The sequence below is a fragment of the Cucurbita pepo genome, chromosome 1, assembly GCF_057944985.1.
Source record: "Cucurbita pepo subsp. pepo isolate OVF chromosome 1, ASM5794498v1, whole genome shotgun sequence".
NCBI classification, from domain to species: domain Eukaryota; kingdom Viridiplantae; phylum Streptophyta; class Magnoliopsida; order Cucurbitales; family Cucurbitaceae; genus Cucurbita; species Cucurbita pepo.
The window spans coordinates 607,188-619,670 of NC_141798.1; the positions used below are offsets into that span (position 1 = coordinate 607,188).

Sequence of the window (12,483 nt, forward strand, 5' to 3'; positions counted from 1 at the left end):
ATTTCTTTTCCAAAAACAAACATGTCAGACATTGTTTTAATAAAAGAAATTCCCTTCCCAAAAAAAAAACTCAGCTCTCCCTTTGAATTTCACATGAATAGATGTGTCTAGAGGCATGTATTCAACATCACGACGTATGAATTGTATTGTTGGGAACCAAGATGATATTGAGATGCGACGTGATTGAACACGCACACACGAACGACATGTGTGACTGAACGAGCTTAGATTCCACATAAGTTGTGTTCAATTGGTGAAAGCAAACCTTGTCGACGATACGACGAAGCCACAAAGCCAGACGAAATATATGAATGGAGCTTGAGTCCCCTTAAGACTTGTCGTAAGCATCTCAAAATCACAACTTCGTACGATTGAAGATATATGACCGTGATAGTGATCATTCACTCTCTATCTTTCAATTGATTTTCTCATCTTTTATCAAAACCAACCAATCCCAAATCTCACAAACCCACATGAAACAAAGAGGATTTGAGGGAACCCAGATGAATTTTAACATCAATTAATGAGGATAGAAAAGTTTGGTAAAAAGAAGCTCATTCCAAGTATCTTGGAGACCAGGCATGCACCAATGGATGCAATCCGCGTAGCTTACCGGGTTCGCTAGCTGCTCTGGTGTCAATGGTGACCATTGCTTCTTGTAAATCGATGTGTGTGCATCTCTACGATAGCTCGAGAGTTGTGTGATGTTAAGAAATGTGATAGGAAACTTCGACATGTTGAAAACTTCTCCAATCACTTCCATTATGCTTTTTTTCGAATCGGATTCCCAATAGTTTGGATCTTCAATTAGAGTCGTTTGGTTGTAGCAGTTGCCACCCTCTTCACCACCCCAATCAATACTCCTGTAGAGCCAAATGAAAGCTTGGTTATGTTACGATGGCTATGACAAAAAAACATTATTCAATATAACCGCTACAAATATGTGCTATCCTCAAAATAATTTTTCGTGTAAAATCAGATGTCACATTATATTCGAGTCTGAAAAGAGAGAACTAACTTTCCATGAGAAGGGGACATGGCAGTGAAGAAAACCCTAGTCTTTTTGGGGTCCATGTTCTTCCTAACCCATCTCAACATGCTCTTCATTGCCATGCGATAAGCATCCTTTGTGGGCAACTCTACTATGTCCTGTGCTTCGTCCCCGAAAGACCCTTGTCTGTAAAATTTCATTTCATTCATTCAACAACCATTATATAGTCTGTTCAAATGTATATTGAGAAAGAAAGTAGGTTAGGGAAAGAACATCTCTTACAGGATTTTCATGTTCGAGCCAGTAATCCACCAAAGATAAGTATTGAAAACCATAATATCAACCTTTTTCCAATGCCTTCCATGTTTATTAATTGAATCTCTTTTCACTATCCGATCCGAAATTCGGTGGATCACTGCATTATCCGAGTTCGATTCCAAGAGAAACGGCGCCCAATAGAACTCGATTGTCATATTGTACTCCTATATCATTCAATATCAATTAATAGTTATTAAAAGTCTATATTTTGCTAAAAAACTTGAGAAACATAAAAGTTAGCATACATACCTTGGCGGTGAAGACAGTGAGTGAACCGAATGTTTCCATGGATTTGGCATCGTTGGAAATTAGAGAGTGAAGAAGACAAACCATTGAAACATATTGCCCTCTATTTAGAGAATCTCCAACGAACATCATCCTCTTTCCCCTTAAGGTTTCTAGCATCATGCTCGCATTAAACCTTCATTAAAAAAAAAACAAACAAAACAATTTTAAAAGCTCAATCAATTTAATATGTATTATTTAATTTTACTAATATTTCACTTCTTTTTTTAATTCTTATCGGATAAGAGATACAAACTTCTAACCAATAAATTTTATTTAAATTTTAAATAAAAACAAAATATCCTAAATAAATTTACAAAAATACTTGTACAAAGCCTAAAAAATCAATCAAGAAAAGGAAAAAAAAAAAAAAAAAAACCTAAAGTTATTATCATGTCAAAATCTAATTTAAAACCAACCACTTGCAACAAGTTGCTTCATTTATGGGATATTCTTTCTAGATCAAGATTTAATTTTTAATATAATATTAATTCTACAAATAATTTAAATCCACATATTTCTAAAAATATCCACATATATTCTCCAATTTGGTTCTGCACGTCACCCTCGTGACTATCGGCCGGACCTTATACTAATGCCACCATACGTTGTCGTTTCGTCCCAATTTTATTTTTTAATAATTGCATGGCCGTTTACGGAATCATTTGAAAAATCTGGAATAACTCAAAACTATATAATATTTTAATAGAAACTTTCATTGACTTTTTGTTCATAAAAAAATTGAATCGATATTTTAATATTGGACAAATTGAAATTAATAATACAGTTTTACTTTGGTCAAACCTGTTGTCATTGAACCGATACTCGGTTTTATTATTTTCGTAATTTCTTTTCTTATAAATAATTTTTATTATACTCCCTAATTGTTTTTTTTTTTTATTATTTTCTATTTCATTCTTTCTAACTTTAAAAAAAAAAAACAATTTTGATGCTAACTTAGGTAAGATATATGCATGGAAAATGACCTTCCTATTAAAAAAAATTAAATGCCCAAAATTAAAAGGGATTAAAATTAAAATTTTTAAAGCATTAGAAATAATATATATATATATATATTTCCTTTCTTTTTTGGGGATTAAGTTAAATCTCAACAACCGTTTTATCTACATAGATGGAAAATGAAAGGTAGAAAATAAAATCAAACAAAAAAGAAAAAACAGAGAGAGAAAAGGGATACCTGGGAAGATTGCAGCCGTGGGGCTGCCACCGCCAGTACTGATAACTCCGGTCCGGCCGGCCGTGCTTCTGACACGTCAGCTGCGGCGGAATGTACGGACAATCCGACTCATCATATAGCGGCCGAGTCACCTCGTCCCTAACCCAGCTCCCACTGAACACGTCACACCCCTCCTCCAATTTCCCTATCTCAAATGCCAATTTATCCCTCTTCTTCTCTAACCACTCCACACCCACAAATCAAACCAGGATCAAATTACTTCAAATTTATGGATTTCAATCATTATGGGTTTAATATCACGTTGAAGCTTAAGTACATGGAAACTACCATAGAACCATAAAACAAATGCGACTATCCAATATTAATAAGAAGACCTCCAACTCTAAAGTCATTGCAACTAAATCCGAAGGCTTTGAAGCTTTTAAGTTACGGTATATTAATTCTCAATGAAAAGTAAAAGGGAGAAGAACTCACCTGTGGCGGGTGGAGCAGTGGCGGGGGCGAGGTCGAGCTGGAGTTGCTGGCTGAAGACGCAGGCAAGGTCTTTACGAAGGATGGAGACGAAGAAGATGAAGACCACGAGAGTGAAGAGGTATGGGGAGAAGCGAGATTTCCTGAGGATGGAGGAGGAAGAGTTGGGAGGAGGAGGCTTCATTTGAGAGCAAAAAAAAAAAAGGCAAAATTAGAAGTTTTAATGTTAGACAAAAACGTTGATGCTAATAATATATGTACCCATAAGTTTTGGTTTATTGGCAATTTCGCCTCAATTAAATGAATGAATTTGCTCTTAAAAGCAATAGAATATACATTATAATATAGATTAAAATAAGGCTTATTGGTAAATAGGTTAAAAGTTGGCATCAAGGGTAGGGCATGTTTTATATTGGGTTTGACTTGCCAAGGGTATATAAGTCATTGTCTTTAAGGTATTGAAAATGAAAATGAAAAAGAAAAAATAAATCTCTTCATTTTAATGGTTGACTCGCCAAGGCTATATAAGATTATTTTATTGGGTTCAAATCTTATTCGTTCTCTTTTTCCATTGTTTGGTTCAAGAAGATAGGAGAAGAGATTCAAGCAGAATTTAAAATAGATATAGTATGCTCTAACAATTAAACTATACTGACAATATGAATTAATATAAAAAATACGATACCGAGATTTAAACCTTCAATGAAGATACAAAATTTTAAAATATTAGGGACAAAATCAAAATGCATACATTATGGACAATTTGTAAAAGTATTTGGTTTCATTTTCAACCACCTAAGTACTTGGTTTGGAAGTTTCCTTCAGAGATGTAAAATTTTCAATTATGTTGGAAATGGCCAAGGGACTGTTGTTATACAAACTAAAAAGGTTGAGGGTAAAATTGAAAAGCAAACAATATTAAGTGCATACTTGACAACCACATAAATCAGAGGAACCTTTGCACAATTTAGCATAAAAATAGTTTTAAACCATGGAATTACGTTATAAAATAGACATACCATAAGCATGTGATCACGTTCATTTGCATCTCGATCTCTCGCTCGAGTGGGTAGAAGACTGGGTTATGGAGCGAAGGGCTACCCGACAGGAGCTATCTCTCTCTCTCTCTCTCTCCCTAAGCTTCTCAAGTACAAGATGCAGATCTATAGCAGAGGTATAGGGTTGCTGGCGCAATTTCAGGATGACCTCTTGTGGCTGTATTTGCCTAACCAAACAAACCCATTAGAACTTGATCTCCAAAAAATTCATGGTAAGAGAGCAAACAAAACAAGGAGTCTCACCGGCAATTTGAAGCACAAAATGTGTGTGATCAGAAGTTTACCGGAGAATAAATATCTCGATGACCTTGCGAGGGTCCCTTCAATTTTTGGACCAGAGATGCAAACAAACTCTGCAATGTGATATAAGTTCCAAGCATGTGCAAGAGATACAGGGAGATTGAGACAGAGAAGAAGAGAAAAACAGTATTATACCTGAATTTTATGAGGTAGGCTAAGCCAGAATTCCGGGTTGGGAATAACCTGATAGGAAAAGGAGGTGGAGAGAGGATATATTAGAACGGTTGTAGAGATCTGAACTGCGTTCATAAATCAAAAATGATCTTGAAAAGGCTGCAGTAGAGATAGTAAGTACATTTTTAACGGTGCGGCATCATGACAAGCCTTAAAGAGAACCTAAGCCCCATATTTATTTTTTGTCCGTATTTGTGGCTTCATTAGAATTTAGGTAAGGTTTGTTTTCGTCAACTGAACACAATTCATGCAGAATCTAAGCTTGTTCGGCTACACACGCCACCCATGCGTGCATGTTCAATCGTATGCAACCTATCCGACTTGCCTCTACACTAGGCCAAGTATTTGGTTCGGCTTTGCTTCTACTCGAGGCCAAGGTCTCTCACATGCAACGTTGCATCTCATCTTGTCATCTTGGTTGCCAAATTAGGTCTCTCACATACAATGTTGCATCTCATCTTGTCATCTTGGTTCCCAAATTAATACGGTCTACATGTCTTGATGTCATCCCAAATCTTGGCATGTCATCGATCCTCGTAGCTCACTCGATCATGTCCATCAAGATTGGACTCATGTGTTGCTTATACCATCGAGGGATCCCAAACATCCATCCATCCAGATTTTATCGAGGCATTCGACCCTTCCGTGTCCATGCCATGTCATTTACAGACTCCGTACCAGATAGTGGGTATATATACCACGAGTGTCCCCACAATACTAGAAAATGCAATAAAAAAACAAAAACAAAAACAAAAAAACTAACCTGCAGGAACATGAGGTGCACATACCAAGCAATCAAATACATAGGTGGATCATGATTGAAAATCATCCCATCCCATAGCTGCTCCACAACAGCATAAAAGATATCACGAAGTTAAACAAGTAAACTACCTTATTAAATAAAAGACACACAAGAAAAAATCTGCTGAATGTCAAAATGATGAAGCTTTTCATGTTCCATGCGCAACTATCATCTTATCAGTTTTACGAAGGATCCAGACATATCAACCGTTTGATACTCAGAGGTCAAGTTTGAAGAAAACAATCAATCAGCTGGTTCTAGGTACAAAATATTTAGGCTTGTGATATGAGACAAAAATTAAAATTGATCACAAAAACAAGTAAGTGATCAAATAATAGACTTCCAAAATCATGCCAAGAATTATAAGAATGATACTAGAGTTATCATATGCAGGGTGCTTGAGTGCATCTTTTTCATATCTATTGATTATAAATATGTAGGTGTATATACGAGCTACTAAGGAACAGGAAGAAACTGCAAAGCTATAGTTCAAAGGAAATAAGATCTAGTTTCCTAATCACACAAAGAATATGCTTATTTTTGCCGAATATTGAGCTAGTCTCACATATCTGTTGAAATTGTCAATATACAGGAAGGATGACAATTTATAAGAAAGTATTTGATACTCAATGAAAAAATAATTTGTAACCTGATGGAGCAAACCTGAAACCAGGCAATAGTATCATTTTCTGCTACTCTGTAAAACCTAACAGAAATGAATAGCATAAATAAAATAGAAAAGTGAGAAGAAATGAACAACGCGTAGGAAGAGAAATAACATTCTGATATAAATCACTCTTCCTTTTAACTATCAAACCAGAGGCAGAGGAAGATTAGCAATATCCGTCTTCGCTGAGGACTCCATGCGGGAACTCGGAGATATACAATGCCGGATCGAAGTTATACATCTTGCCATTGTTAACGAAACCGAACTCGCAAATGGAAAAGACCGAATCGAAGGGCAGAATTAGGCGCAGAATCATGAAGAAAATGGTAGCTCATTCCACAAAATTGATTCTACGCATCATTTTCCTCCTGCTAACATTTCGTGCCAGTTTTCTTGCAGCCTGATTTCTTGTAACAATAATCCCCGTACAGATTATGGCTTTGCGAGAACCGAATTTCTCGATTTGCAGAAATGAGACCGCACCCGAGTGGTCGAAAGAACCATGCCGTTCCTATAGAGGAATTCGCGGGGTTTTCATTTTATTTTATTTTATTTTATTTATTTATTTTTAATAATAATAGGTTTAATTGCAAAATTGTCTGAAAAACAAAGTTACAAATTTTTTTAATTTTCATTAAATACAATTTTTTTCTTTAATTTATAATTTAACTTAAATGATTATTTAATTTCTATAATACCATTATTTTACTTTTACGATAAATAAATGAAATAGGTTAAAAAGGAGTATATTTTAACCATATTTAAAGCATTTTTTTCTTCAAATATTCAAATTCTCGTATTTTCATATAAAATATAAATGAGGAAGTTCAATGGCAATTGACGTGTTCTTCTTTGTTTGAGACTAGAAGTTCAAATTCTTACACCTCATATATGTCGTGCTAAAAAAAGTATGGAATGGTAGAACGCGTTTACGAGTCGTTTAATGTTTAGGCAGGTTCACCTACGAAGACCTTGTTACGACTCTTTCTTTCTCAAAAATGATGTGAATTAAAATTTTGCAATATTAAAAAAAAAAACAAATTTCTAAAATTTATTATTATTTTGTGTTTAATAAATTAATGAGATAGCCAACATATTTTAAAATTAAATTGGACAAAAATAAAAATATTTGTTCTATAAAATATTAAACTTTAAAATTATGTGTTTAATTATTTATGAATTTTTAAAATAGTTCAAATACTTCGTACAATTAAAAGGAAGAGAAATTTTAATTTTAAAACTTATTAAATAATTGACAAGTTAAGAGACCGGAAGAGAAAGTGGAAACCTAGCTCCCGCTTTTTCCGTCTTCCTCTCTCACACGTGCTCTACGCCGGGAAAAACATGGACGGCGGCGATGGAAACCAAGCCTTGACCAGCACCCGGTTCTCCGACCTTGAACCTCCCCTCTCAGAACCAGTTCTAGAGGCGTTAGCCCAATTAGGTTTTGAATTCTGTACTCCAGTTCAAGCCGCCACAATTCCGTTGCTATGCAGCCACAAGGACGTCGCCGTCGACGCCGCCACTGGTTCGGGGAAAACCCTAGCGTTTGTAGTTCCGGTCGTCGAAATCCTCCGACGATGTTCTAGCAGTCGCCCCAAACCTCACCAGGTTCGTCTCTCTACTCTGTTTGTCTCAAGCCCATTTGAGTGAATTCGTCTTAGTATTGACTTAAAAAGAGCGTGCAAATTGTATTTCCATACTGGTTCTTTATGTACGGTTCCTCTGCAGGTAATGGGGATTATAATTTCCCCAACCAGGGAGCTTTCCTCACAAATTTACAGTGTTGCTCTTCCTATCGTTTCTACATTGTCGAATATCAAATCGGTGCTTCTCGTTGGAGGCGCCGATGTAAAAGAAGACATGAATAAGATAGAAGAAGAAGGTGCAAACTTGTTGATTGGGACCCCAGGAAGGCTATTTGATATGATGGAACGTATGGAGAACTTGGATTTTCGGAACTTTGAGGTATCCTCCAACCTCAAGAACATGTTCCTGGCTACTGGATTGTCTGAGCTTATTATTAGATTAACGCCAACACTTCTCTCTCATTCTGTTCTCCTGTTTATGTTTTATATTAAGTGATTTTTTCTTTAAAGTCAGTTTTGCATGTATACTTTCAACCTTTCAGTCGATTTCTTGGAATATTTTCGTGGTATTATATGATGTCTGGAACTAAATTTATAGGAACACAAAGTTATATATAGCTTTGGTTATCTATCCACAGGTTCTGATATTGGATGAAGCAGATAGGCTCCTGGACATGGGATTTCAAAGGCAGATAACTTCAATTATATCTCGTTTGCCTAAGCTTCGTAGGACTGGTCTTTTTTCAGCTACACAAACTGAGGCAGTTGAAGAACTTTCTAAGGCAGGGCTAAGGAATCCTATCAGGGTCGAAGTAAGGGCAGAAACACAACTTGCACCTTCGAGAACTCCATCTAGTCTTCATATTGAGGTATCCTATGCAACTTGTTTTCAGTTCAGTCTAATTTGCATGTTTCAATTTAATAACTCGATGCATGGAGTAAATGATGTATATGTGAATTTTATAGATTTCTATTTACGCTTCTTTAGTTCCGTCCATACATAATGAAGATCAGTATTATGAAGACTATAATCTTGCTCTTATTGAAGTTCTTTATGGAGGACTATGAAAAGTTCACAATCAATACTTTATGCCCGTGAAAATGTTATGGGTGGTCAAGCAGTGTGGATCGGATTATGCCCTATAGTAAAGAAGGAAAAGTCGAGGATTTGTTTGGAACCATAGCACACATGCTCGAAGACAATTATTCGTTAGCAGTTTTGCTTGTATGTCCTGCAGTTTCCTTTTGATAAATTTTCTTTTCCTTCTGATTCTGCAGTATTTGGAATGTGAAGCAGACAAGAAATCCACCCAACTTGTCGACATTCTTGTTAAGAACAAATCCAAAAAAATCATAGTGTAAGTTAACTGTTGGATTTGAATACTTAAAATATATAAATTGGCAATGTTTTCCCCTCATTTTAGTAAGGTATGGTGTTGTACAGATACTTCATGACTTGTGCATGTGTTGACTATTGGGGAGTTGTTCTACCACAGCTTACCCTTTTAAAAGGATTTTCCTTGATCCCTCTACATGGAAAGATGAAACAGGTACCTTTTTAGAGGTCATATGATGTACATTATAATTAAAAATTTGAAAGCTCAAGCAATGAGTTTTGCATTTTGATGACCTATATCTTCTATGCTCAATAGACTGCCCGGGAGAAAGCACTAGCCTCATTTGTATCCCTCTCAAGTGGTGTTCTTCTATGCACAGATGTTGCAGCCCGTGGACTTGACATTCCTGGCGTTGATTGTATACTACAGGTTGGCCATGGTTACCAGTCCATATTCTTCTGCATATAAAACTTCTCCCAAAGAAATTATGCTTTAATAAAAAAGATTTTTTTTGAACGTGCATATATCCTTGCGCTAAATCAATCTACTTTTTGTCTGGTATTGCAGTATGATCCTCCTCAAGATCCTAATGTATTTGTACATAGGGTTGGTCGCACTGCTCGATTGGGTAGAGAAGGAAATGCCATTGTTTTTCTTTTGCCGAAGGTGTGGTTTGTGCTGTTTGGTTCTTAATAGTTTTTGCATCATATATTAGTACAAAGAACGAACATTGTAACATTGAATCCTCCAAGTCCCTTCAAATAAGGAAATTGAAAAAAAAAATTCTTCTTTGTTTTTAGTGGTTGTTAATATAACACTAACATTCTGATTGACTGATTTGTGTAGGAAGAAGCTTATATAGAATTCCTTTCCATAAGAAGGGTTCCCATTCAAGAGAGAATTTGTTGTAGTGATGCCTTAGATATAGTCCCACAGGTGAGGAGATTGATTTTTTTTATGAGTGTTTCCATTCATTCTTAAATTTTTAGTGTTTATTTTAGCAGTGAAAGTTCAGGTTATTTTACTTTCACCAAACTACTCAATGTTGAACAAAACCTGTTATAGATACGAACTGCAGCAAAAAAGGATCGTGATGTCATGGAGAAGGGAGTCAAGGCATTTGTTTCTTTTATACGTGCTTATAAAGAGCACCACTGCTCTTTCATTTTCAGGTGCCTAATGATATTTCTTTTATATATTTTAAAGCAATCTGCAAATTCTCATGCTTTCTGAGGTTTCATCTTCCTCATTCAGGTGGAAAGAACTGGAAATAGGGAAGTTGGCCATGGCGTATGGTTTGTTGCAGCTGCCTTTGATGTCCGAGGTGAAACGCCACTCCCTTTCAACCGAGGGTTTTGTTCCCATTGAAGATATTAACTTTGAGGAGGTTAAATTCAAGTAAGGAGCCTTCAGAATCTTGACTTTTACTGCCTTATTTTTTGAACATTTTCAAGCAATTTGTTAGTCTTTAAGTTATAGGCTGCTGTCTTCCTCTTGATTTGCTAGTTCTTTAATGACTTTTGTGCTGCAGACGAGTAATAAAATTTAGTGAAAATTACAATTTGTACTCCTAAAACTTTGCTAGTTAAATCAGTACAACCAGTATCAATTAAAACTCGAAACCTTCATTAGTGAATAATTTAGACTTAACTAATTTCAATCAATTCTATTTAATAGCAACTCAAACTTATTAAATATTATTACTAAATGAGTAGAGAAAAATAGAGGTAGTAATGAAAGTGGCTGCTACTATCTCAATATTTTCTTTATGATATGTTAATTCATGCATTGAAATAGTCTTGTGAATGTGTGTGAATTGTGGAATGGAACAAAAAGATTGCATTGGCTTTGTAAATTCACGTTCTGAGCTACACAATTTGTAAATTTAGGCTTATGAAACTTGGCTATATAATCGGGCCTTAGGCCATAAACAGAGTTGAGCTTTTCGAACTTATAAACCAAATGCTTTATGAATTTCGTGTTGCAAGATCTTACATACATTTCTGTGATTAGCCTAACCATCTTGATGTTCCTTGTTCTATGTGATATTGCAAAGTAGAAGTTTACCACTAGCTTACAAGCGTGTCTTATTAGGGATAAATCTCGAGAAAAACAACGGAAGAAAAACCTCCAAGCTAAGAAGGAAGCGCAGAAGCAACAGCCTAAACCTGAACCAAAGAAAGATCCAAATGCCGCAGCTCCCATCTTAAGAAAGAAAACAGCTCGACAGAGACGTGCTGTACAGACAGCTGAAGACGAGGATGAGTTGACGCGCGAATATCGATTGTTGAAAAAACTCAAAAAGGGAACCATCGATGAAGCTGAATATGCCAAGCTAACTGGGACCGAGGAGCTACTGTGAAATGTATGAGTAAATGCTAAGATCCTGCGAAATCTCAGGACGTTTACGATCTATCGAGAGTCTCGAGCATTGGAGAAGGTCGGTATTCTTCCTTAAACCAGAGAGAATTCATAACATTCTGGAAGTTTATTTGGAGATGTTATGCTGTGGAAAAGGAACCAGCTCTTCAATGGGAATCTTTGGAGGAAGCTTTATGGTTTAAAGCTTTGGTTTCAGGTGGAACAGGTTTTGCTCAACTGATACTGATTTGTCTACTGACATTCTTAAGAGTATTAAGTTCTTTTTGTTTCTAAATTTGTATGTTATAGAGAAAACATTTGCAGTGTTTTTGTTTGTAAATCCCCTTTCTCAGGCTTCACTGGAGGATAATTTTGTGTTCTTTAATAGTTGGAATGACAAGATATCAGTTATCTAATAAGACATGGGCCTCATTCACCCCGCTCTCCCCAATCTACCTCCAAATCAAAAGATTTTTTTGTGGAAATCAAAAGATTTTTTGTGGGTCTGGAATTGAGAGAGGGGAAAGGGGAATGAAACATTCTTTATAAGGTTGTAGAAATTTTTTCCTACCAAACACATTTTAAAATCGTGAGGTTGACGATGATACGTAACAGACAATACCTGCTGCATAACATGCTAAAATAGATAATATCTCCCCATGGAGGGTTAGGACTAGACAATATTTGCTACATAACAAGTTAAAATAGACAATATCTGCCCATGGTGGGGTTAGGACTGTTACAAATGACATCAGAGCCAAACATCGAATGGTGTGTCAGGGATGACGTTAGGCCCCCGAGGGAGGTGGATTATGAGATATCTCAGTTGGAAAGAAGAATGAAATATTCTTGATAAGAGTGTGAACTTTTCCGTACCAATGACGTTGATACGATATATAACTGGCCAAAGTAGACAAAATTGTAGATTTGGA

The 12,483-nt window shown here is 36.0% G+C and overlaps 2 protein-coding genes across 4 annotated transcripts; one reads left to right on the forward strand and one right to left on the reverse strand.

Annotated features, from left to right (window-relative positions):
- Positions 1-366: 366 nt before the first annotated feature.
- On the reverse strand, positions 367-6,758 carry LOC111803023 (protein trichome birefringence-like 33). 3 transcript variants are annotated; one of them, XM_023687320.2, is made up of 10 exons: positions 4,917-6,758; positions 4,757-4,804; positions 4,565-4,674; positions 4,283-4,488; positions 3,267-3,441; positions 2,793-3,009; positions 1,559-1,730; positions 1,274-1,473; positions 1,019-1,177; positions 367-863 (listed from the first exon to the last, which is right to left on the reverse strand). In XM_023687320.2, exons 4-10 carry the CDS (start codon positions 4,289-4,291, stop codon positions 521-523), a joined length of 1,275 nt encoding a protein of 424 aa, XP_023543088.2. In that variant the 5' UTR covers positions 4,292-4,488; positions 4,565-4,674; positions 4,757-4,804; positions 4,917-6,758; the 3' UTR covers positions 367-520. The 3 variants fall into 3 exon arrangements, with proteins under 3 accessions (XP_023543088.2, XP_086983093.1, XP_023543095.2); XM_087126967.1 differs by having other exon boundaries at positions 2,793-3,016; XM_023687327.2 differs by lacking the exons at positions 4,283-4,488; positions 4,565-4,674; positions 4,757-4,804; positions 4,917-6,758 and having other exon boundaries at positions 3,267-3,447.
- A 755-nt stretch (positions 6,759-7,513) lies between these two features.
- On the forward strand, positions 7,514-11,970 carry LOC111802948 (P-loop containing nucleoside triphosphate hydrolases superfamily protein). Its single transcript, XM_023687268.2, has 11 exons — positions 7,514-7,875; positions 7,996-8,232; positions 8,492-8,722; positions 9,132-9,211; positions 9,298-9,403; positions 9,506-9,619; positions 9,758-9,856; positions 10,037-10,126; positions 10,256-10,362; positions 10,445-10,588; positions 11,285-11,970. The coding sequence occupies exons 1-11, from the start codon at positions 7,609-7,611 to the stop codon at positions 11,550-11,552; spliced, it is 1,743 nt and encodes a 580-aa protein (XP_023543036.2). The 5' UTR covers positions 7,514-7,608; the 3' UTR covers positions 11,553-11,970.
- The last annotated feature ends 513 nt before the right edge of the window (positions 11,971-12,483 follow it).